Below are 27,465 nucleotides of genomic sequence, written 5' to 3'. Positions count from 1 at the left end.
CTCCACCACTTCCATTGGCAGCTCATTCCATACACGTACCACCCTGTGGTGTGGCATTTTAAAAACAAAAACAGTTTGCATGAAACGAGCAAGTGGTCAGATTTTTTTTGTTGTTCATTTTGTACCCTTCTTTTCATACCTCCATTTAAAAAAGATGTGTAAACAGCTTCATTTGCTATGCCCCAGTTGACAGATTTGCTGTTAACCTGAGATCAGAAAAAAGGTGAGAAAATTCTCAGAACTACTTCACCTAACTCCCACCTCCAAATTGCCTTGGATCCTGTTAAAGAGAAATTGGCCTAAAAGCACAAGTGCATTAATGTTTAATCAAAATTGCACTCCGTGTATTCTGTATTTTACTGAATCAAAAAAGTGACAGGTACAATCATTTCTACATTTCAGAATTACACAAACACTTGCCAAGTTATTTATATTTGTCAGATGATGCACAATAAATTAAACAGAAGATGTAACACACTGTTGTTCACAAAAAAGAAAATAAAAGTGTTCACTTTAATCATATACAACTTAGACTTGTAGAAATTCAGTTCTACCACAATTCAGGAAATTTTTGCACAATATCACTTCCTTCAGTTTCAATTCCATCATAAATCCACTTGCGGTTACAACGACATATAGAGCCACATTTCCAAGAACTGCATTTGGAGCAGGGGTAGAAACAGCCTGGGCAGTCTTCATCTAGACAATCACAAAGATCTATTCCGCTGAATAGCAGCTTCCCAGTGTTGTCATATTTTCTCTGCCATATGTTGCTAGTTGAGAAAAAACTTAAGAATATTAGAAATTCCATAAATAGCATGTTAATCCTTTTATATATTCAGCAATCAGTATTTCCATAACAATTACTAGTGTGGCACATCTGATGAAGATCCTTCAAATTGTATTAGTTTTGTCTCAAACTGAAGAGAATTAATACTACTTTAGATGCATTGTTGTTGCACCTAGGACCTTATGAAAATGTTGGATCTGAAAGTCTTTACATCCTTTGAATTTAATTGGTTAAAAAGAGAAAATGAAAAAGATTAAAAAAGAAAACCAGCACAGAAAGGAAGCAAACCTTTCCTCAAGACTTCAATCCAGAAACTAGTAAAATTGTTTAGAGATTTAGCTTTAAATCATTCCCTTCCAGAGCTCTGATTGGAGCCACTTCAGCACCATGAGTGAGGGAGGGCAGAGCTCACTCTAGTGGAATGGCAGAATGGTTTTGCAGACAAATAAAAAAAGAGAAACAGATGTTTCAGAAAATAGTGTATGATTCAAAAGGTACATCTCAGAAGGATTCTAAAAACAAAACCCATCTATGTTAATCAAGATGATTAAAGGATAGTATCCAATTGATAGCAAGAGAGGGAGCGAGCGGAGAGAAACTACACACACAGTTAACTAACAGGACTTCAGATTCTGGGGGAAAAAAAAAAATCACAATTGGAACACTGCCAATAATTCCCTTCAGAGGGTGATTAAAAAGTCTTGGGATAAGGTTAGAATCATGGCTTCATGAGGGGGAAAATAGTGCCAATAAAATATTAGAATTCTTTGAGCTGGTAATGGACAGGATAGATAGAGGGTAACCAACAAGCAATCTTTCTGATTTTTAAAAAATTGATGTGCAGCTTACTTGAAGTAATTTAATAAAAAAGAACAGCCCCTGATGTTCAAGGTAGTATTTGAGCCATTAATCAACTGGCGAACAGAAGATAAAGTTGGAATTTAAAAATGGTTCATTTTCAGGATGGTAGTGAAGTGCAACAAGGATCAGTGCTGGGGCTGTAATTATTTATAGTTACTTGGAGGAAAGTGAATGACTATAGCCAAGATAACTATTTTTCTCATCTCAAAGTACCGAGGGTAACAATTCCCAGAGGAATATAGGCAAGCAAAAAAATCTCCAGATAGAAAAATGAGAGGTCATGCACTTTGGCGGAAAGAGTAGCGGGCCTGAATACCTCAAATCGGGGAGAAAAACTGCAGAAAGCTACAGATGGATTTGGGCATCCTTGTGCATACAAATCAAAGCAATGAATTTGGATGCTAGACTTAATAGCGAAAGCAAATGGAGCGTCATAGTACAAAGTCTTATTGGATGGAAGATTAGCAGCTCTGGAGAAACACACCAGACGAAGTTCACTATATTGATCCTGGGTGTCACGCAATTGAGCCTTTACTCACTGAAGTTAAATGATGCATGACAATCTTATTGAAAGAAGATTCAGGGACTTAAAACTGAAAAGTTCATTTCCCCTTCTGAGAAGATCTAAGACTAAGTATAATCTCAAAAGTAAGGGATTGCCAGTTGAGGGGGATGAGAAATTTCTTCAGGATGGTAGTGAATCTTGACTGTGGAGGATTGCTTTTAAAAAAAAAAGTCTTAATTTTTTTAAGTCAGCAAGGGAATCGAGTCATGGACAAAGCAAGAGAGAGTGTAGAGGAGAGTTGTAGGTGGTCAGATCAACTACAATCTTACTGAATGGTAGCACAGGTGCAGTGGCCTACTACTCCTCCCTAGATCTTATGGCCTTACAGCACAGACAGATCACAGCAAGAATATAGCTTGTGTTTTGAAGAGCATCAGACCTAATATACACATGACATAGGAGCTTTCAGGCTATACCTTGCAAAACAAAAAAAAAGTTAGATGATGCAAATCATGAGTAGTGTCATTTGGACTACAGACCATATTAATAATTATTTGCTAGATAGCACAGGTGATAGTAACTTAAGACAAAGCATTCCGTTTAGTGGCTTGAGATCATTTATGCAATAGTTTGTGGGCTATGATAAATTCATGGTGCCTGCTGTAATCAATGGGTTTTTAAAAGTTTTCATGATTTGTGGATTTAATACAAGAGTATCTCACTCATTGTTTAAGGATGGGCCACCTAAAAGGCGATGGAATTTCTAGCCACATTATCCTCGTACAGAAAGCAGACAAGATCAAAACTCAATTGCCAACTTAAGTATCAACTTCCCACAAGAACTAGGAGCAGGAGGCAGGAAATTCCTCCACTTGAGCTGCTCTACTATTCAATAGGATCATGGCTGATCTCATTTCAGCCCCAAATCTATTTTCTTGCATGCTCCCCACAACCATTCAAACCATTGCCAAATTTTTTAAAAAATTCTCAGCATTCACTGCACTCTGAATCTGTTAAGTCTGCTTCCCCTTATTCCAAAGCCAACTTCTCGTACTAGGGACTATTTTCTCAGGAAGAAACAGGCTCTGCTTTGTCAATCCCCTTTAGTATATTGTATAGCTCCATTAGATTGCCTCTCATTCGGAGTTCTAAAGATGATTAGTTTAGGCCAAATTTCTCATAAGATAAACTCCTAACCTGTGAAAAAGAGTCAATCTAATGAAGCTCTTCTGACTGCCTCTGATGCAACTGCATCTCGCCTCAAGGGGAACCCAATTAGCATTCAATACTAATGCTTTTTACAGTTGCAGCAACACTTTCATACTTTTCTCCTCTATTCCTTTAGCAATAAATAACATTTCTATTTCAAGTTCCTTATTACCAGCTGTATCTGCATGTTAGTTTCCTGTGATTAATGCACAAGGAAGTCCAAATCTTTATGAACTGAAGCATTCTGAAGTTTCAGATAATAGTTACCTTTTCATTCTTCTGACCAAAGTGGATAACCTCACTTATCCATATTAATCTCCATCTGCCAAGTTTTGGCCAATTCACCTGATTTATCCATATCTATTTCTTTATAGCAACCTACTTTCCCCAATTATTTAGGTGTCATCTGCAAGTTTGGCTAAATCTCTCTATCCCTGCAAAGTCCTTCAAAGATTATAAATGGTTCCATCACCCCCCCCCCCCCCCCCCCCCCAGCATCCTACTTGCCAAAGATCTCCGCTTTATGCTCTGGATTAGCTAATCTTCTATTGAAGAAGAATTTCCCCTAATCCCATATGATAACGTTTGTTTCCAACATGTTAAGATGTCAAATGCCTTCTCAAAGTCCAGATGTATCTAAGGAACCCCCATTATCCACTTTGCTTACTTCAAAAAAAACTCTAGTAAAATTAGTCAAACATGATTTACCTTTCACAAAACCATGATAATTGGAAAATCAAAATGCAATCAATGTCTTGAAATATTGCCTTAGGTTTCAAACTAACTGGCCCATAGTTTCCTACTTTCTCCCTCCTTTTTGAATAATTACATTAGTATTTTACATGGAACCTTTCTCACTCAGATAGCTTTGATTGATAACCAGTGGATCCACTGCCTCTGCTGTCACTAAGACCCAAGGGCACAGACTGCCAGGCCCTGAGGACTTGTGTCTTTAGTCCCAATCACTTCTCCAGCACTTCCCTATCCATAATAATTGTTCTAAATTCCTCTTCCTATAATCTCTGCATTACTTGTTATGGTTGGTAGTTGTGGCAAAATGTGGATTGCGTTCCACACTTCGTTCTCCAGTCTCATCCTCCAATGGATGAACATCCACATTCGTTACTCTTCAGTATTATTTATTTAAGCTTTTACTAAAATCAGTCTTACATTTTGCACTGAATTTTCTTTTAAAAAACCTTACTTCTTTATCTTCATTTTAAATGAGTGAATGCCGATCTTTTACAAAAAGGTACCTTAAACTTTCAGCCTGCTGCTGGTCTTTGCAATATGGTACGTTTTAGTTTTTTGCCTTTGTTAGCTGTAACTTCCTTGCTTAGCCACAAATGTTTCTCTCCCCCCTTCATCTTCATTTCTTTGAAAGATTTTAGTTAGAAGGAATAGAATATCTCCAAACATCTGCCACTGCTCAATTATACTATTATTTAGACTTCCTGCCCAGTCCACTCAGGCTATCTGTCCTAATGCCTATGTAATTACCTTTAACTCCAGAATGCTAGTGCAGGACTCCAGTTTCTTGCCCTCAAATGGAAATGAAAAACCCAGTATATTATGATTCATCTTTCTTAAAGGATCTTTAATTGGAGATCATTCATTAATCTCACCTCAATATACCAAATCCAGAAATAGTCTGCACCCTGACATTGCTCCAAGCACAATGTTGGGGAACCACTCTCCAATACGGTGAGCCCTCCCTGGAGACTACAGTCACCAGTTTGATTAAGCCAGTTTATGTTTATAACCATGTTAAAAATCACCCTTGTCATACTGTTATTACGATCCTGAAGTACTTCCTGATTTATATAGTGCCCCACTACACACATTACTTCAACCAGCAACTTCTTTTCCTTGCTAGTTCTTCAACATAATGACTTCTTCAATCCAAAATGGATTAGAGCATTATGCAAGTGCTAATCCTGTAGTCACACGATTGAAATCCATATCAATGATGACACCTTTACCTAGAATCCATTAGAACCAGTTGTCAGCCAGCCTGAACCAGGCAAACTAGCAGCAAGTAACCAAGCAGCCAAAGTACTTAAGTTTGCTCCTGTTCCACACCTGGGAACAGAATAGCAAGGAATTTGGACATTTGGAAGGACAGAGAGAGAGAGAGAGAGAGAGAGAGAGAGAGAGAGAGAGAGAGAGAGAGAGAGAAAAAAAAAAGAGGTGGAGTTATGCTGATAAAGGGATGGGATCAGTACATTAGTAAGGGCGATCAGACATGTGGAAGCAGTTTGAGTAGAATTAAAGCAGCAGAGATTGGTTACTTTTTGACCAGACTAGAACTAATTGCTGGAGCATGGTATGAATCAGATGACAGACATGTTTAGTATGGACAGTGAGGGACTTCAATCTGCATATAAACTAGATAAACCAGTTGAGCACTAAAGCTTATGAATGTTTCTGGGGTGAATGTGTTAGGCTGGTTTTCTACAGCAGAATGTTAAGGAGTCTGGGAGAAATGTATTATTTTAGATCTAGTATTATTTAGAGAAAAACAGGTTAATTAATAAATCCTATTGTAAGTGAGCCTGGAGTGATCACAGTATGATGGTGTAATATTTTATTTTCAAATGGGAGGTACTTCATTCTGAAGAAAGGGTGTTAAATTTGAATAAAGGGAAATTATGAAAACACAAGGCACAAATTGGCTGAGGTAGAAAAATACATTAAAAGGTTTGCTTACATGATAATGTTTTTAAAAGACTGACTTACAGCAACCATATATTCTTCAAGGTGCAAAAAAAGGCAAAGTTCAGTAATGGCCAAAGAAAATGTAGGATTATAGACAATTAAAAGGCAGGCACAAAATTGTCAGAGGATTCTGACGAGTCAGAAGAATACAAAAAGAGGACCAAGAAATGTATAAGGAAAGGGACAAGAAGACAAAAATCTAGATAGTAGCTTGTCAGTTTTTCTATAGGTACGTTAAAAAGGAAAAAAGTTATTTGGCTAAATAACAAAGTCCATTACAGGTAAAGGTGAGGAAAATTGAAAAAAGTCAGAAGCAATTCTGTTTTCATGAGGAAGATACTAGAAAACTCCCAGAAGTAGAGATCCAAGTGAACAGTTGATGCAAATTAGCAAGAATGTAATGGAGAAATTTAAAAAAGGCCGAAAATTTATTACTTCTTGGGACATATGGTCTTCATCCCAAACTGCAGGGAGCAGTACTTGAGCCTCAGCTGGTCATTATGTATAATGATTAAGGTGGGGGACTACATTTCAATACTTAAATTTGCAGTGAAGTAGGAATATGTGCTGTCAGGAAGCCAATGGTTTTGGACAGGCTTAAATGACAATATGGCAGTTAGAATATGATGGGAGAGAAAAAAAAATGGTGAGGCTTATTCACTTTGGTAGGAGGGACAAATGTGCAGAGTATTTCTTAAGTGGTCTGAGGTTGGATAAAAAGTGTACAGTGCAAAAGGGATCTGGGTATCCTCATTGATACAAAAGGCAAATGTGCAGATGCAACATGCAATTAATAAAGGCTACTGGAATAGTAGCTTTAATTGCAGCGTAAGGAAGACAGGAATAATGAAGTCTTACTAGGAGACAGTGAGGTCTGCAGTTGCTGGAGATCAGAGTGGAGTGTGTTGCTGGAAAAGCACAAGAGGTCAGGCAGCATCCGAGAAGCAGGGAAAAAAACCAAAATGGTTTCCTGACCAAGGGCTCCGGCCTGAAATGTTGATTTTCTTGCTCCTCGGATACTGCCTGACCTGCTGTGCTTTTCCAGCAACACACAACTAATGAAGTCTTACTTCTACTGTAAAGAGTTTGGATAAACCATATGTTGAGTAGAGTGTAGTGTGCAGTTAGATAACATTGCCATGAAGGAATTACAGACTGTTTGCCAAACTTATTCCTAGTAAAGCAGAAATGTCTTAATATGACAGATTGGGCAAACTGGGGCTGTATTCTGTAGATTTCAATTTAATCACTGCACTTTGTATATCTGGAGAATATTTAGATGGACAAACCAGGTAGATGCAGGCAATGATGTTCCCCTAGTTGGGGGGAGGGTACGGAGAACCACGAAGCACACACAAAGGGGATGCCATTGGAGTCCAAGAGAACAAATTTTTGCTGAGGGTTGTGAACCTTTGGAATTCACGACCACAGAGGAATGTGGAAACTCAATCTTTTATATTTTATGTACAAGGTGAAATTGACATATTTATGATTATCAGTACCAGTTATGGGGATAGATGGTAAAAGCCACATTGCGCTGAATGATGGGCAAGCTCAGAGGCTAAAATGACCTACTCTGCTTATGTAGAGAACTTCAACGAACAAGCCACCTAAATTTGGTTTCACATAAGTCCTCAGTTTAAATCATCGTATTCTTTCAAAATAAAATTGTGGGAAACTAGTTAACTGAAATCTGTATCCAATCTGTGTTTGCAGAGAGACTGGGAAATTGTTAATTTAGGACAGGTGCAAGAAAATAAACAATATTAAAAAAAAACATTTTGGAAAGATAACTCAATTAGACAACATGTGCTTTTCTCTTTCTCTGCAGAAAGACAGTTTCAGGTCTGAAAAGAATTAAAAACAAAACCACCATTTAAAAACAAAAACACAGTCATGCATGCTAGAACAGTGATCTGTAATTGGCCTCCTGTATACAGAGGAAATTATCCAAAGAACATGGGTGGAGTGTATTTCTTTCCGTTAATCAAATGTTAAATAATGGATGCTGGATAACAGTTAGCCATGCATCAGGACCTTGCGATCTTGTTCAGATGATCTGAAGTTCAGTTAAATCGACTGACAGATATAGGTTCCATTGTGAGCAGAGAAGAAGATTTGATTTAAACAGGTTACAAAACTCACTGCTTTCTCAATTGCAGCACCAACTTAACTCACCCAAAGCTTTAAGATGACGACTTTCAAGCATTACAAAAAGTTTCACAACTCACTAGTCCTAAAAACGTCTGGATCCATTTTCCATTTCCTTTCTCTGGCCTAACTTCTTCCTATGTATTTATTCCACCAACACTAATAGCCTCAAAGAGACTCCGCTTTATACCTGTATGTTCTCACCTTAATGCATTGAGTGTTCAGCATGAGCTATATTCTCCACTAGCAGTCAGAAATCCTCCCCATCTCAGACCATTTTATGCATCTTGAAATTTCCTATCCTGATCACTCACCCACTCTTGATCCTTTCATTGGAAGATGTTAGTGTGGCTCTGGTCATCTCTCTGCTCCCTTCAGTTAGAAACATACCTCTTCTAAGCAGGTTTTGTTTGTTTCTTTTCTTGCCTCTTTGACAGAAGTTTCTTCTTTTGAGGTCAAAGGGAATGACAATTTGGTTTTCAACTTCAGATTTTGTTTTTGTTCTCATCTCACCCACCTCTTAAAACCTTGTCTTATGAAGGTCTACTGTTAAACATTGTCAGTTTCTCATCATAGATTCCACCTAACCTGCTGAGTTGCTCTCCCCAGCATTTTGATTATTCAGAATTTCAGCACCTGCATTGATTTTTTGAAAAAGGTTTACTGAACTATTAGAAAATGAAAAGATCCATCTTCCATTCAAGGTGATAGATTACAGGTCGTAAGACAGCACAAACGTTCCATTTGTGATGGAAGATTAATGGAGAAGTGGCTCAAAAGTATCCAAACTGTGGTTTAACGGAGATTGCATGTCTTCACTACAATTATTTAGACAATAAAATGACAGACACTATGAATGTGCCATTTGAGCAATTTTGGGGCCTTATCAGTTATTTATGGCAATGCTCAGTCAAGTTGTGTCAATCAAGGCTTGAGTTACTCCTTCCAAAAGTGATAATAGGAAGGTTGTGTTCCCAGCTTGCAACAATGTTGCTTTAAGTCTTGTGCACTTCTGCTCAATATCTCACCTATTAGGAGTTGTAATCAACAAGTTTTAGAATTACAGGATTGGATATGCAACTAAACTATTCGTACATGACCCATTGCATATTCAAAGCTGGAAACAGGGAGATACTATCATTGCTTCTCAGAATATGGAATACTTGACTGCTCTGGAATTAAGGAGTTTTTATTTTCCAGATTTGAATGCAAATCAAGTCAATTTATCTGCAAAAGAAAATTACTTGTTAAGCTAAAGATCAATGTTCTGTTGCAGTCTGATATAACTGCTAAAACACAATTTAATTTTGTTTGGGATGATGGCAGAAATAAAAAAGTGCTCTTAGTTCACAAGTTTAACAAAACTTAGCATTAAACAAAATTCAAGGGAGAGAGTCACAGTAGTCAGAATAAAATAAAGTATGAAAATCACGTAGATGGGTTTTACTTGCTTTCGAAGACCAGCTGCCTTAACTTTGTCCTGCGAATCTCCTTAGTCTGTAATCTGGTCTCAGGATTGAAGTCAGCTAGCAGTGGACCAGGGTTCTGAAATGCTAAGCATTTTAGCTGGCGCTCTGTTTGCTTCTGAAAAGTAGAAAAGATTTTAAAATAAAACTTCCACATTTCAAAACATAGCCAATAGAATTTTTTGATCCTATTAGTTATTGATGTCCATTCTTCAAGCATTGAAGCAGTCTGAATACAATAGTTACAAACTTAGCCTAGAAAAAAGTACACAGGATTACCAACCATTCTACTTCATGGAAGGAGAAAGAAATTCTAACTACATGAACTTGATCTTCCTCCTAAATGCAATTTGGTAAAATGGTCCTGCATTATACCATGGACGTGAAGTTAGTGTTTATTTTGATGCCCTTTGAGAGCAAGTATTTGCAGTAAAGTTACATTTTTCATTCCAGTGCAAATGTATCAAATGGCTAGAAGTTGTAATGTGTCATTGTTAGCATAGATTCACGCAGTGCAGAAAAGGGCCATAGTCTGCAATGACAACTAAGTGCATTAATCCTCCATCCTTAAATGTTATGTCATTTAAAGTGTTCATTTTTTAAAAAAAAAACAAAAAAGCTTAAGGTTTCCAGCCTTCACCACCTTCCCAAGGCAGTGCATTTCAGATTCCCACCACCTCAATTCCCTGAATCTTCTGCCCTTATCCTAAGACTATGGCCTCTTATGATGGTTGTGTGAATAAAGGAGAACAGCTGCTCTCTATTCAGCCTGACTAAACCGTCAATGTTATACATCTCAAATCATTTTTTCTTTCCATCTTCTCTGCTGTAAAGAATACAATCCAAGCCCATATACTCCCTCCTTAGGTCTCAATTTCTTCAGCTCCAGCAACTTCGTGGCAAACCACCTCAGTACCCCCTTCGCTCTTACTACATCCTTGCTGGAGTGAGGGTGACCAAAACTGCACACAGTACTCAAGTGGTCATCTAATACTGTGTAGAACTCCAATATTACCTCCTTGGTCTTATGCTCATGCCACGACTCATGAAAGCAAGTGCCCGTGTGCCTCATTAACTATCCCAATCATGTGCTCAGCTGACTTCAGGAATGTATGAATAATCACAAGATCTCGGTTCCTCCAAACTATCCAGTGTCCTGCCATTCATTAAATAGTCCCTCATCTTGTTTCTTCTTCCAAAGTGCATTACCTTGTACTGATCAGGTCTGCCCAACCAATCCATATCGTCCTCCAATAATCATCTGTATTAACCACTCCACAAATCTTGGTTTCTGCAAATTTGCAGAACATTCACCCCACATTTTCAGCTGTATATTGTTTTATATACATAAATGATAAGCATCTCAGTACTGATGCTTCTTGCACACAACTGGACACAAGCCTCCAGTCATTCAAACAAATGAAGTCTACCACCATTACCCTGATCCATCTCAAAGTCCCCTCAACTCCATGGATTTTAACCTTCTCAGTCTTCCATGAGGGACCTGGTCAAAAGCTTTGCTAAAATTCACATCAACTGAACTTCCCTCATCCACAAATTTTGATATTTTAAAAAACTGCTTACAAATTTGTTAGACCCAACTTCCCTCTGACAAAGTCATACTAACTAACCCAATTAACCCATGTTTTTCTTTTCTAAATGGATATTAACACTCTCCTTCAGATAGTAGACTCCCAGTCTAATTTCCTGGTTCATCTCGATCATCCTTCTGGAAAAGTAGAACCACACTAGCATACTTCTGGCACTTGACCCCTCCTCCATCAAGGCCAGAAGAATTATAAATTTGTCTCAGAGCCTCTACAATTTCCTGCTTCACTTCCCCAGCAATCTTGAATGCAGTTCATCTAGGCCAGGGGATTGGTCTCTAAGCCAACACTGCCTCAAATACCTCCCCATTTCGGATGTCAAACTGCACAATTGCCTCAGTTCTTTTTCCTGAATTCCACACCTACATTCTCATTAACTTGGAATTAAAAACAACTTAATATTTACTAGTTTGAGGGGAAAGAAAAAGAAAAAGAAAAACTTTGACTTAGATAATTATACTGGTCTTATGCAGCTTCAGCTGCAAGGATATAGGTGAACTTGGACCTGCCTGGTGCTCCTCATCCTGCAAAGTCTTATTCTCACCAAATCGGAAACAGTTAAAAAAGGCAAAAAAAAAACAAAAATCAGAACAAATTCCAGTGACAAATGAAGCTGAGATATGACCCTTGCTCAGTATGCTCTAGTTAAGGTGTACAAATTAATGCTTAAACTAATTAGTCAAAAGGAATCTATAGTTCCCATCTCCAAATTACCAAAATCCTAATAAATAGAAACAGAAAAGGTTATCATTAAGAGTCATAAGAACTGGTAATCCAGAATTTCAAAATATTTTCCACTTTGATACTGTATTCAAAACTCCATACATAAGCATGATGTGTGCATCACACACACAGGTTTTTACAACCAGCTTTCTTCATACCATTTTCTTTTGATCTTGTGTTTCTGATCCATTCCCATCTTGTGATGGTTCCTTTCTGGTGCTCACAGTGAAACTTGGAATATTTGATGTCATCTTTTCTTGGTTACAAGTGCTCCCTTTAAGGATCTGTTCCATGCCTCAGACACCTAGGATTTTAAAAGAGTTAACAGGGAATTTTAAGCAGCCAAGCAATGATCTTTTAATTGGTACTTCAATTGTATGCTGAAGTGTTTCACTTGCTCCAATCCAATTAGGAGTGAACCAATCCCAATGCTTCACTGGTCACAAATTTTCTTTTAAATACAAAAGGTAGTAATAATGGCACATGTAGAGCTCAGTATATAAAAAAAACTGCCAGGTTCCCAGGTACCAAGAAAATAACCAGTTTGTTAGAAGCACCTCACTGCAGCAAGAGTAAAGATTAACAAAAAAAAGTATACAATTATCCCTTGTTTAAACAAAAACCACTTAAGAACCTTTAAGTCTGGATGCATTAATGCAACCCTGCAGAGTTGCATTTTCTCAAGAGTCCTTGGTCAATAGCAATTAAAAAGCCAAAAAAAAATTAGGATTGTTCCAAATATAGTCTGCAGACAAGTCATTCTGCACGTTGTTAGTATTAGTATGCCTTCCTGAATCAGTTATGGCTGGCTGTCATTGCTTTTCTGAATGAAGGAGTACTACTGATTTTGAATTCCCCTTAAAAGTCTCCACTTATGGAGACTTTTCAATGGGTTTTCAACTCACTTCAATGAAGGGGACTGTTCTCTGAATATATTCAAATCCAGAGACTTATTTTTGGGGTAAAATAAGCTAATGTGCCCACTCTCAAAGTGCCGCAGGCATTACAATGCCATTGAAGCTGCTTGTTATAAATCAGTATTGTTTTACAAGATTCCTCATAAAAAAAAACTTAGTATTATTTTCTAGTTAACATGTTAGATAACATTCAGTTCTTCCACAGTAGTTCATAGGTCAATTTCCTATGAGACAACATGACTGAACACAAAGAAACAGAACAGTTGGAAGTTTAACTCTTCAGTCCCAAGAGCATAGGAACACACCAAGGAAGTAAACCAGAAATGGAGAAAAAAAAAGTGACAATTCACAGTTATTAGTTCAAAAGTTTCACTGCAAAATGCTAATATTTAAATAAGATTCTGTATTATATTGTTAGTGTATACAATGATAAACTAGTTTATTTTCAAAAAAACACTTTCTCAAGTCAGCTTAAACTGACTAGCTATACTTTGTCAGTCTTTAATATTTACTGTAGAAATCCATTAAAAAAACACAAATAAATGTTCAATGACTCAAAAGATAAAATCAACCCATATCTTAAGAAACTCAGGTCTGGCAGCATCTGCACAGTTAACTTTTCAAGTCAAGTGACTCTCCTTCAGAGTAGATCTGAAGAGTTTCTCCAGCACTTTCTTCTTATTTCAGATCACCAGCATTGGCTCTCCTTTATTCCGTTTTATTTCAATGCTAGAACTGATCAAGGGGTAATAAAAAGTATTGCTGCATTTGCATCTAGAATAAGTAATGGGTGGAGAAGAATAAAATTATAAATATTATAAATGAGATCCACAACCTGGATTAGCATTTAGATGTTAGTTTTTAAATATACAATACAAGTTGCATTAAATTCACCTAGAATTAAATCTGTTCTTCGAAAAAAAAAGGTCTATGTGTTCAAACAAAATCTTGTTATTAGAGGGGAGTTGCACAGACCAATCCAGCTGTTGAGGCTCGCTTAAAAAAGGAAACGTTGTCTCTAATTTTCTCGAATAAATGCATGCTTTTGTAGGTATTCATTTGGAGCTTGAGTCATAATTCAAAAACTTTAAGAAAAAAATTAAAGCATGGAAGCTTTAATCTGCAACTATTCACGGACGATTCCTATATCCAATTTAACGTTTCCACAATCAGCAAGACAGGACTCACGCATTCGAGATACCGCTTATCCGCAGAAAGCGTTTGTGATTAAGCAATAAACCTTTACACACGACTCCAAACTCTACACAATCCGAACGTGGTGTAATTGCAATGATCACTACTATCAACTCCAACATGGTTAGAAATAGCATAATTTAAAAAATGAGAATTTAACCTATGCATGCAGGTTCTTTCCATTCATTAATTATTTGAATAGAATAATTGAATTCTGAACCATTCGCCTTCACCCTAATCCAGTAATTATATTTAATTCTGCCTGTCAATCACATTCACATAACCAATGCGAATAAAAACCGCACCTAACCACGAATAGGAAACAGGTGCAGTTAGTTCACTGTTCAATCAATAGTTACAATGTACAAGCAGGTTATCCAGCCTGATTGTCTTCATACTGGTCCGCTGCAAACCTAATTCAGCTAGTTCCCACTTTATTTAGCCCGACAAACGTTTCGTGTTCCGATAATAAGTTTATAAACAAATTTTTACTCCTAATTCTGATTATAAACTAAATTTGCATAAGTAAATAGAACATTATTTTTCTAATTGAAAGCAGCACTTCGGAGACTCCGAAAACAGAGGAAGTAATCTTATCAAGTCTCTAGGGGATGATTTAACGTGAAAATTAATTGGAAAGTGTACCTCGGGCGAGGAAAAGATCAGTTAATAAACAATCATAATTGGATAATGGTTAGAAAATGGGGGTAAAAAAACTATTGTCTCCGCTTGATAATTCAATTGTGTGAAATATTTTTGTTTTATTTTACTCAGCAAAATTATTAGCTGATCAATGATATTTTTGTCAAGATCTCAATCGGATTTTTAAAGTTACTTTTCGCTTTACATTTTTACTTTTTGACAACTGTTTAGACAAAAGAATGAATGTGAACACCCTCCTGTTATGATTTGGAGATGCCGGTGTTGGATTAGGGTGTACAAAGTTAAAAATCACACAACACCAGGTTATAGTCCAACAGGTTTAATTGGAAGCACATTAGCTTTCTGAGCGCTGCTCCTTCATCAGGTGTTTGTGGAGGACACAATTGTAAGACACAGAATTTATAGCAAAGGTTTACAGTTTGATGTAACTGAAATTATACACTGAAAAATACCACGATTGTTTGTTGAGTCATCTGTTCGAATACCATGATAGCTTCACTTCTTTCATGTGTAAATCACAAAACGTTTTTTAAAAAGTTGCATTCTCAGGTTACCTGTAACAATTGGTATTTGCCAGACAACATGTTGAAGCTACTTGGATGCTGCCTGAACTGCTGTGCTCTTCCAGCACCACTAGTCCAGAATCTGGTTTCCAGCATCTGCAGTCATTGTTTTTACCTCTAATATGTTGAAGGTATTAGCTGCCTGTGTTCTCTGTCTATACCATAATGTGTAGAGTAATTCTAATCTAACAAGTAAGATAACAGAGTTTTACATGAATTCATGCAGTTTTTGAGCAAAGTACAATGTAACTCTGCAAGTACAAATTCACCCCACAAATGTATATGTATATGTGTCTGTCTGGTTTGGAGTGTGAGAGAGAGCGTATGTGAGTGTAGAGTGTCTAAGTCTGTGAGGGGGTGCATGTGGGAGTGTGTGTCTGGGGCGGGTGTCTGTGAGTGTCTGTGAGAGAGAGTGTATATGTGTGTACGTGAGTGTAGAGTGGTCGAAGTCTGTGAGAGGATGCATGTGTGTAAGGGTGTGTGTGTGTGTGTCTGTGTATACATGTGTATGAGTGTCTGTGTGTGTATGTATTGTGCAATAGTGGTCACCTATAGTGTCACAAGAACCCAAGGCCTCGGTTGGCCTTCCCTATGAGTACAGAACTTAGCTGTCAGCCTCTGCTACGCTCTATTGTCTCATTCTTGTACATGCATCTCCATCAAGGATGGATACCTCAGCACCACACTCTACCGCAAACCCACAGACAACCTCACAATGCTACACTTCTCCAGCTTCCACCCAAAACATATTAAAACAGCCATCCCCTATGGACAAGCCCTATGCGTACACTGGATCTGCTCAGGTGAGCAGGAATGTGACGGGCATCTGGAAGTACTCAGGAATGCCCTCATAAGAACGGGGTACAATGCTCAACTCATCGACTGCCAGTTCCAACATACTACAGCAAGTAACTGTAATGACCTCGTCAGGAGACAGACACGTGCTGCAACCAACAGGGTACCCTTCGTTGGCCAGTACTTCCTAGGAGCTGAAAAACTTTGCCATGTTCTTTGTGACCTGCAACATAGTATCAATGAGGATAAGCACCTCTCCAAGGCCTTCCCTACACCTCCACTGCTTGCCTTTAAACAACCGCCAAACCTCAAACAGATCATTATTTGTAGCAAACTGCCCGGCTTTCAGGACAACTCCATATAACCCTGTCGTGGTAGGTGCTGCAAGATGTGTCAGAGTGTGGTCATAGATACCACCATTACATGTGGGGACACCACCCACCTTGTACATGGCAGGTACTCATCTGACTCAGCCAATGTTGTCTATCTTATACGTTGCAGACAAGGATGCCCTGAGGCATGGTACATTGGGGAAACCGAGCAAAGGCTACGACAACGGATGAATGGGCACCGCACAACAATCAACAGGCAGGCGTCTTTTCCCCCACCCCCCACCTCAGTTGGCGAACACTTCAGTGGTCCAGGACATTCGACCTTGGACCTTCGGGTGACCATCCTCCAAGGCGGACTTCAGGACAGGCAGCAGTGAAAAGTGGCCGAGCAGAGGCCGATAGCTAAGTTCGGTACCCGTAGGGAGAGCCTCAACTGGGACCTTGGGTTCATGTCACACTACAGGTGACCACCATTGCACTATGCACACACACAGACACACACTTCCAGGCACTCCTATACACGCACATGCACACGGACACATGTATACACAGACACGCATACACACCTTTACAGATACACACACTTCCACACTCTCACATGCAGCCTCTCACAGACTTAGATAGTCTACATTCACACACACACACATATACACTCTCTCAGCTCACCCACCCACCCCAGACACACACATACGCACACAATCCCCCACTCCAGACACACACACACTCACACATGCACCCCCACACAGATTAGACATTCTACACTCACATACACACACATATACACTCTCTCTCACACTCACAACCCCCATCCCAGACTGACAGACACACGCACACACATGCACACATATATGTGGGGTGAATTTATACTTGTAGAGTTACATTGTACTTTGCTCAAACACTGCATGAATTCATGTAAAACTCTATTATCTCACTTTTTAGATTAGAATTACTCTAAACATTATGGCACAGACAGAGAACACAGGGGGCTAACACCTTCAACATATTGTCTGGCTAATACCAATTGTTACAGCTAACCTGAGAATGTAACTTTTAAAAAATAATTTTGTGATTTACACATGAAAGAAGTGAAGCTATCATGGTATTCGAACAGATGAAAGACTCCACAAACAATCAAGGCATTTTTCAATGTATAATTTCAGTTACATCACACTGTAAGCTTTTGCTATAAATTCTGTGTCTTACAATTGTGTCCTCCACAAACATCTGATGAAGGAGCGGTGCACAGAACACTAGTGCTTCCAATTAAACCTGTTGGACTATAACCTGGTGTTGTGTGATTTTTAACCTTCCTATCACCTATTCTTCGGAACGAGCTTTCTCCCAATGATAGATGCCTGCATTTTCCTTCCTGCAGAAGGGGAACTTAACTCTCAGAATATAGTCTATAACATCATAGCACTGGGTGGCAAGATAATACAATCAAGTCTAACAATCCAAAATTATGGCACCATTAGGAGGTATTGAAAGTTGAATGAAAGAACATTAAGTGAAACAGAATTTAACAGGACGAAAGATAAAAGATTAAGTTAATTCCCGTGTTCAGAAAATACAATATTATAATAGGTGGTAGGAAAGAAGCTACATTAGCCCCAAGGCATCACGTTCTGTGAAGTTGGCAATTGGAACAGTGTTTGTACAGAACAGCAATTGCACTGTATTGTCTCACAAAACCCCAATGAGATAATCCTGCATGGAATCAAAAGCAAGACCAAACACAGAAATTGCTGCAGGAACGCAGCAGGTTCAGAAGTTCCTACGGAGAAAAAGAAGATTTAACATTTCGAATCCAGTGATTCTTCTTCAGAATGTGGAAGTGAGGAAGATCTTGAACTTCTCATGGACCTCTGGCTTACCTCTTTCACATAAAGGTTGAAAAGAACTTGTGACCTGTCATCTTCTGGGAGTTTTTAAAGAATTATTTTCAATGGAAAGATGTTGGTCGACTTTATATTAAATATTACTTTTATTTAGTTTTTAAAAATTCATTCATGATATGTGGGCATTACTGAGTATGCCAGCATTTATTGTCCATCGCTAATTGCCTGGAAGACTATTAAGATTCAACTACATTGCTGTGGGTCTGGAGATACACGTCAGCCAGACCAGGTAAGGCTGGCAGGATTTTTTTTCACCTAAAGGACAATAGTCAGCCAAGTGACTTTTTACAAAATTGACAGTTGTTACATTAGACCAGATTATAATTGAATTAAGACAATGGAATTCAACCCATGTCCCAGGGACATTAGCTTAGGTTCTAAATTATTGTTCCATGACATTACCACTATCCCAGTTCTTTCCCATAGTCTAGTTAATTTTAGCTCACTAACATCCACGTACCAGAGATGGGGATGAGACCTATGGTAACTGGCTGTTGACGACTACTAGTAACCACTATATCTTAAGATAATGGAAGTTATTATAACCATTCCAACAAATAGGAAACAGATGAAAAGATGAATGACCTGAAACGAAGCCTGGGTTTGAATCCACCACAGTAGATGGCAGAATTTGCATGTAGAAGAACTGGAATCAAGAGTCTAATGATGAATCCATTTTCAATTGGCAGAAAAAAACCATCTGGTCTACTAATGTCCTTTAGGAAAGGAAGTTGTCATCCTTATATGGTTTGACTCACATGTGACTCCAGATTCTTAAGCCCCACATAGACATTTAAGGAGGAGCAATAAATGCTGTCCTTGCTAGCAAAGCCCTCATCCCATGAAAGATGAGAAAATAGAAGCATGCCTAATCGCACCTTCCTCATGTCCACTTTCTTGCCCTTTCCCCGCGATCCTTGATTCCCCTACTGATCAATAAAATGGTGTTTCTTTCTCCACGTTACAGTCTGACCTGCTATGTATTTCCAGCACTTTCTTCTTTCGTTTCAGATTTCCAACATCTGCAGTATTATGCTTTCAAAATAAATTTGATTGTTAGCTCATAATTAGCCTGGTTTCTCTACAATTTTCATCAGTCTAGCTTTCAGAAGACAGGAGACACACACATGGGAATACGTGTTTATTGTAGTATCAATTTCCCATACATAGGGTTTCACTGTTATAAACCTGGCTCATGCTACCATAAGACGAAGTATTGGATGTAAAGATATATTTTTGTTTGTAAGAAATGCAAAGTTCACTTATACAAGACAGTAAACTTAAAAGTATATCTGACAAAGATCTCCATTTATAAATAGAACTTTGAAAGGTTGAGAACCAAAAGTGATAAAATTACAGAACATTGTGCAACAAAAAACAAAGAAAAGAATGTCCTGAAGCCCTAGTTATATTGGGGTATATCATACTAAATGTTCAATCTAATATTTATCTTCAAAGGAAAGTCTGTGCCACACTTAAGTTGTATGCACTTACATCTTACTATCCACACTTGACCCTTTTTTTTGCATCAATCAGCCCTTACTTTTGCTGACCTCTCAGTTCTCAATCCTCATTTGTTCTAAATGTCGTCAGCAGATGCGGTAGATTTTCAACTATCACTCAAAGCAGTTATTATGAGGAGCTACAGCAGAAGACTAAGCTTTTTAGATAAGCTGTTTTATATTATTTGTGTCCCAATTTGTCAAAGAAGCTTTTCAAAGTGCTTACTGGTGTACAGTGAATAAATTTTGTACACAGCTAGATAAACTAAATAGTTTCCATTTATGCTAATGTCATACTAATATAGTTGATGGAGAAATGCTAAATTTGCATAATTGTAAGTACTGTAATTGGCAACTTTTCTGTTTTCATGTTTGTTTGCAGACAATTGGTCAAGGTTGTAATATTCTTGCAGTTTTCACTGGCCACCTTAAAGGCAATTTATCAATTTGGCGTTTTACATGTCTGCAGAAGTTACCATAAGCAGTTAGGAAAAGAAACTGTAGAAACTCTATCCCATTATATCTAATTATGCAAAAGAGTGAAGTGAATATATCAGTGTTTGTATTTTTGTTGTCTACTGAGAAATGATTGTCTGGTCTAAACATTGAGCCACAACAATCTTTAAATTCTAATTTCATTATTGATCACATCATAATGCAGTGAAATCGCAATGAGTCAAATTCCGATAACCAGAAACTCTTGTTTGTGGTGTTTTTACAGTAGTAACTTTTCACTTAGAGCTATTTCAATCAGGCTTTTCTTGAAACTAAATTTCCAGTAACTTCAGTGAGAAGGAGTTGGACTCCAGAACAGTATTCTCGGCCAACATAGTCCAACAAGCTCTTTCCCTCCATCCAAAGGAAGAAAGCCAGTCAAGGGTGATGTTTCCTTCCTGTTAGTCAACAATACATTTTAAAAGATCTAAATGGTGATTTGGCTGAATACGATTAGGATCTGCGTAAAGCTCCCCAGAAAATATTCCCTCACCATATGGAATAAAAGTTGGGTTTGCTGAATGTTTGTTTGATATGGAATTTAGATAGGACATTCTAAATTTTAAGTGGACATCATTTAATATTGTAAGAATTTTGATGGTTATATAAATAGTAAAAATCACAAAGATAAATAATATTCCAAAAATAAATTATAACTGGTTCTTATTTCTGCAAGACAATCCAAACTTCAATTTCTATTTAATATAAAACTACAGAATAAAAGAAGGATATCCATCGAATAACAAAGTAATATTATTGCATTGTTAAGCTGAAAGTACCTCACGGGTTTTTTAAGGTCTGATCAAAATGATTACAAGAATGCACATGCGCTTCAATATATAGTTAGTTTATTGGGTTAAAATGCTTTAGATATATTTGAATTAACAATTGTTGGTTTAAATCCTAACTCCCAACTGAACTTGAAGAAAATCCTGAACTCAGACTCCGAACTCCCTTTGTGCTTCAGATTTCCGTAGGCCTTTCCCATTTAGAAAATAGTCTATGCCTTCTGTTCTTCCTATGAAAGTACATGACCTCACACTTTTCAAAATAGAATTCCATCTACTATTTCTTTGTCCGCTATCCTAGTCTGTCCATGTTTTTCTGCAGCTTTCCTGCTTCCTCAACACAACCTGTCCCTCCACCTGTCTTTGTGCCATCTGTGAACCTAACAACAATCCAATCAATTCCCTTGTCCAGACCTTTAATGTATAAGGTGAATAGTTGTGGTCCCAACACCAATCCCTGCGGAACTCCATTAGACACCGGCTGCCATTCTGAAAAAGATCCCATTATCCCTCCTCTCTTCCTTCTCACCATTCTAACTTGGAGATATATCGATGTTCTTTCACTGTCGCAGGGTCAAAATCCTGGAATACTCTCCCTAACAGCATTGTAAGTCGACTTACAGCTCCTGGACTGCAGCAGTTCAAGAAGGCAATACACAGCTCAAGAGACATTAATGCCAAGCAATAAATGCTGGCCCAGGCACCGACACCCACATCTCACAAATGAATGAAACAACCTGGTGTACATTAAAGCTGAATGTTTAGGCTAAACTACTGTGATATATTTAACTAGGTGTGTCTCATAGTGCCGTTCGCATGTTGAGAACTTTGGCAATAGTAACAGTTAGAGCTGTATCTCAGATTCCACGGTGCTCATCTCCAAAACCCCAGCTCGATGGGGAAAGTTCAATGTGAGGGGCAAAGTCCCCGATATAGAATATTATTCTGAAGCTAATGTTATGTGCTGTATCATCATTTCATAGTACTTTCAGTACTTTTCCAGGCATTCTAATGAGCAGAAGACAGGTTGAAAAACACTTCCAGGTGGCCCCATGTTACTGCACAACATTCTGTTTCCCACCTAGCAAAGGTCATGCAGTTCCCTCCAAGCTTAAACAGGCTGGTTTTTTTTCACCAGGTTGGCTGTTTTATGTATTTTTCCACTTATTCAGTCATGTCCAATTAACCCTTAGCCATTCACCCTTGAAGGTCTGATTCGTAGATCCATTAGGGGAGAGACATTGATTTCAGACAGTTTTACTTCAGACTTGTTCTGAAACTTGTTCTGATACCAGTTTTAAGCCCAACACTACAACTATCTTGATACCTGAGTGTGGGAGACCTGTTAGTTTCAGAACAAGTCTGAAGTAAAACTGTCTGAAATCAATGTCTCTCCCCTAATGGATCTGCAACACTTAGTTATGTTGAGATATTCATAAAGAATTTTTTTGATATTGCGTAATTAGAAAGTGAAATGGAATGGTCTTTTAATCGATAGTGGACTATCCCTCATTATTATCTTGTTTTAGATAAAAGGGCCTTCTCGTTGTAATTAGGTAACTTATTCAATTTCCAAGAATTGTTTTTGAACTTATTTGTGAAATGTTAGGGCACTTGAGGGCTAGGCCAGCAGTTATTGTCCACCACTAACTGCCCAGAGGCAGTTAAGAGTCAACCACATTGCTGTGGGTCTGGAGTGACATGTAGGCCAGACCAGGTAAGGATGGCAGTTTCCTTCCCTAAAAGATATTCGTGATCCAGATGGTATTTTCCCAACAATTGATTCATGGTCATCATTAAACTCTTAATTCCAGATATTTAATTATTTCAAATTCCACTATCTACTGTGGTGGGATTCCAACCAGGTCCCAAGGGCATGACCTGGGTCTCTGGGTTAACAGTCCACTGATAATACCACTCGGCCATTGCCTCTCCTATGTTGGTCATCTATTTGGTCAAGGGACTGCATCTCGTAAAATGGTAAGTCTGATAGATTATAGTATTAATTTTCTGAATTACTATTGCACTCTAGTGATTGTTACTCATCACAAGGAACCCCCAGGCTGTGGATTTTTGGCAGGTGTAAACTTAATCACATATTGTTGTGAAGGAAGATGATGCTGGCTGAGGTTTAACGAGTATTATACACAAGTTCAACATCATCTCTTGCTCTTTTGCTGCATGTCTATATTAATACAGTCCAGGATACTATACTATATGCTTTACTAACTGCTCTCTGCATCACCTTCAATGATCTGTACACATATCTGTAGACATGTACACACAGGTTGCTCTGCTTCTGCAGCCTCTTTAAATTTGTACCCCTAATGTCATACAGTCTGTTTATGTTCTTCCTACCTCACCTCGCAATACTTTGCATTGAATTTTATCTGCCTAGTCCACCAACTCTTTTTTTAAGTTCTACATTATCCTCCTTACAGTTTATCATGTTTCCAAGTTTCATATTGTCTGCAAACTTTGAAATGATCCCTTGCAAATCAAGGTTTAGAATATTTTTGCATGTCTGGAGAAGCAAGGGTCTTAATACTGACGCCTGGAAAACTCCACAACCAACCTTCCTCCAGTCAGAAAAGAGTCTCTTCCTGTTTCTCTGTTTCCTGTCATTCAGCCAACCTTGCTACCGTGTCTTTTATTCCATGAGCTGTAGCTTTTCTCACAAGTCTGTTGTGTGACACTATTTCAAAAGCTTTCTGTAAAACCATGTACACTTTATCAACAGCATAATCCTCAATGAGCCTTTCTGTTACCTCTTCAAAAAACTCCAGCAAGTTATTAAAACATGATTTCCCCTTTTGGAAGAGCCAGCATATATTTCTAATCAACTCGCTTTTTTTTTACATGACTACTGGCTCTATCCCAATTAATTATTTCTAGAATCTCTGTCACCACTGAAGTTAAACTGACTGGTCTAATTGTTGGTGTCATCTTTACAACCTTTCTTGAACAAAGGTGCAGTGTTTGCAATTCTCCAGTTTTCTGCCACCTCTCTAAGTCTAGGGAAGACTAAAAGTTTGTAGCAGCCTACTTGCTATATCCACTCTCACTTCCTTCAAGTTACTTGGACATTTGTCATTCAGTTCCAGTGCCTTGCTATTTTCTGACGTTGCCGCCTTATCAGTTTTGAATCCTTCCAGTGATTGAGTTTCCTCCTCTGACACCATGGCCTGAGTAGTCTTGGTAAAGACAAATGCAAAATGTTAATTTAATGCCTCAGCCACACCCTTAGCCTCCACCTTCTGTTCCCTAATTGGCCCTACTCTTCTTTTTCCCACTTTTTTTAACATTTGTATGCCCATTGAAAACTTTGGGATTGGCTGCCAATCTTCTCTCATAATTCCTCTTTGTTTTTCTAATAGATTTTTACACCTTTTCAATGACCTGACATCTATCATAAATACAACTTGTCTTCTTTATCTTAATTTCTATCTCCTTTGTCATCCAGGCAATTCTGGATGTCTTTAACCTACTTTTCCCATTTGAGAAAATATGCTTTGACTGTACCTGAACTGTCTCCTCTTTAAAAGTAGCTCACTGTCCATTTATATTTTTTCACACAAACCTTTCTTTCCATTCTATCTGGCCCCGCTACAGTTGTGTCCCATTGAAGTGGCCTGCTACATTCACTGAATCTGCAAAGGTCTTCAAGATGCTTTGAGATTTCACACTGCAGCATGACATTTCGGCTGACACTGAGATCGTGGTGGACTCATCAAAGGCAGCAGTAGGCCATTGTGAGGTTTCAAAAATAAAGACATTTTCACATTTTTATTGCATCACTGGTTTCACGTGACTTTCTTGTATATAGGGTATGTTTATAGATAAATTTGGTCACATGCGCTCTTAGTTCCACTTATTATGAGTGGCAATTGTGAAATTTGACTTATTCTACTTTTTCTGTGTGTGCCCACATAGATTTGTAACTGTGCCATGCTATATTGGCAATTCAAAGCCATTAATTTCATATGGCAGTGCCTTTATTGAAATCGAGTCATACATCACGCAAACAGACCCTTCAGTCTAACCCATCTGCACCAACCATATATCCTCAACTGATCCAGTCCAATTTGCCAGCATTTGGCCCTTATCCCTCTTAATCCTTCCTCTCTATATACCCATCCAGACGCATTTAAATGTTGAAATTGTATCCACCTCCACCATTTCTCTGGCAGTTCGTTCCATATTTGCACCACCCTGTATGTGGAAAAGTTACCCCTGAGATCCTTTTGAAACCTTTCCCCTCTCACCTTATATGCTCTGTAGTTTTGGATTCTCCCATCCTACAAAAAGGTCCTTGGCTATTCACCCTATGTATGTTCCTCATGATTTTATAAATCCCTATAAGGTCATCCCTCAGCTTCCAACACTCAAAGGAAAGATGTTCTAGCCTAGTCAGCTGCTCCCTATAACTCAAACTCTCCAGATCCAGCAACATCCTTGTAACTCATTTCTGCACCCTCTGAAGTTTATAAAAGGGCAATCAGCATCTCACCAACGTCCTGTGCAGCTGCAATGTGACATCCCAACTCCTATACTCAATGTTCTTATCAATGAAGGCAAGCGCCTTCTACACCACCCTGTCTACCTGTGACTGCACTTTCAAGGAACTAAGCGCTTCCATCCCTAGGTTCCTTTGTTCGACAACACTCAGCAGGATAGAATAAAAAATTGAAATCATCCAAATTGCTGTTCAGTTAATGTACAATTATTACACAGTGATGTCAATCTCAAACTTAGCCAGAACAATAGGACCATTATCAGTCACAATCTGTAAATTCAAAAATTGAGAGTAAATTGTTGCCATTATAAGAGATCCTATAGTTAGGAAATACTCAGGAGTTTTGGCAACATTTGAGAAGAGAGAAAGCCAATTAACATTTTGAATTAAATATGATTTTCTCCTGAACTGAAGGTGGTAAATCTGTGATGGATTATAGTCTGTTGAAATTGGAGGGTGAGGATGAACAAAGGAGGAAGACTGAAATAGAATAGATGACAAGAGACACTAAATTACAAAGAAGTGTTGGAATAAATGGGAAAGGGAGTGGTAACAGTTAGAGTGAAGAGACAAAGATGATCAACAGCTTGGATAACTGCTTTGTGGACCACTTCTGCTTAATCTTAAAGAACAACCCTGAGCTTTATCATAGGGTCATAGAATCCTATAGTGTGCAAAGAGGTAATTCGATCCATCAAGTCTTTACTGACCCTCTGAATAAAATCCCTCCCAAACCCATACCCATCCCTGTATTTACCATGGCTAGTTTACCCAGCCTTCATACCCAGGGATACTATGGAACAATTCAGCATGGCAAATCCACCTAACCTGCACAACAGTAGAAGGAAACTGGAGCTCCCAAAAAAACCCACACAGACACGGGAAGAGCATGCAACCTCTACACAGATAGTTACCCAACGCTGGGATCAAGCCCAGATCCTTTGTGTTGTGAGGCAGCATTGCTAACCACTCAGCCACTGTGCCTTCTTGTTGCCTGCTATTTTCAGTCTCCATCTTGGTCTCAAATTCAGATTTCTCTTCTCCACCTGCTGCAGTGTTCCAACATGTAGTTGAATGCAAACTCTAGAAACAGTACCTTATATTCCACTTATACACTTTACATTCAGTTCAGCAATTTCAGACAATAACTTGGTCACCATTTAAAATGTTTTTCATCATGCTTGAATCTTGTTTTTCATGATTTTGCTTTTGGGCAGAGGTATTCATTATTCTACTATTTTCACTCATGCTGGAAAAAAATTGTGGCTCTTTGCTACAGAAGTACTTCTTCCTTTGCTTTTTGTTCTGTGACATCTTTGTCATTTAATCTCTTTCCCAAACCTCCCTTTTATATGGCTGAAGAAAGAAACATGCTGCTGAAGCCTTTTATTTTGTAATTATCATGATAAATACAAAATGTCAAATTGCAAATGACCACCACAATTTATTCAGGAGAAAAGTATGTGGATAAATTGGCTCCTAGTGTAGATATTAGTGCCCTCAGGATTGTTTAGCGAATGCGGCAAAATCACAGAAATAAATCCAACAGTAAAACTTTTGTTTTGTGTTTTGTGACTGAGGACTGGTACAATCTGTACTCTGTCTGTGACAAGCAACCAACTGAACATATTTGATTCAATCAGCCAATTGCTGGACTGTTTAGCCTACACTTCTGGTATTGCATCAGCAATGAGATTCAGGCACCACTTTGTTCAATTGTATGGTAGACAGAACGTTTCTATGAGCTAATGGTTTCAGCTTTACATCTCTAT

General features: G+C 38.2%; 1 protein-coding gene across 1 annotated transcript; it reads right to left on the bottom strand.

Annotated features, from left to right (window-relative positions):
• Nucleotides 1-550: 550 nt before the first annotated feature.
• Nucleotides 551-12,715, bottom strand: LOC140493604 (ARL14 effector protein-like). The gene is made up of 4 exons (XM_072592225.1): nucleotides 12,665-12,715; nucleotides 12,189-12,334; nucleotides 9,682-9,818; nucleotides 551-773 (listed from the first exon to the last, which is right to left on the bottom strand). Exons 2-4 carry the CDS (start codon nucleotides 12,321-12,323, stop codon nucleotides 551-553), a joined length of 495 nt encoding a protein of 164 aa, XP_072448326.1. The 5' UTR covers nucleotides 12,324-12,334; nucleotides 12,665-12,715.
• Between the last annotated feature and the right edge of the window lie 14,750 nt (nucleotides 12,716-27,465).

This window comes from Chiloscyllium punctatum, chromosome 2 (assembly GCF_047496795.1).
Source record: "Chiloscyllium punctatum isolate Juve2018m chromosome 2, sChiPun1.3, whole genome shotgun sequence".
NCBI lineage: Eukaryota > Metazoa > Chordata > Chondrichthyes > Orectolobiformes > Hemiscylliidae > Chiloscyllium > Chiloscyllium punctatum.
This window is presented reverse-complemented; position numbering and strand designations above follow the sequence as displayed.

Excerpts from the sequence above, each read along its gene's own strand:
- LOC140493604 (XM_072592225.1), bottom strand. The coding sequence starts at position 12,323 with ATGGAACAGATCCTTAAAGGGAGCACTTGTAACCAAGAAAAGATGACA. Across the intron at positions 9,819-12,188 it reads CACAAGATCAAAAGAAAATG|AAGCAAACAGAGCGCCAGCT; the intron begins GTATGAAGAAAG and ends TCTACTTTTCAG. Across the intron at positions 774-9,681 it reads CAGCTGGTCTTCGAAAGCAA|CAACATATGGCAGAGAAAAT; the intron begins GTAAAACCCATC and ends TTTCTCAACTAG.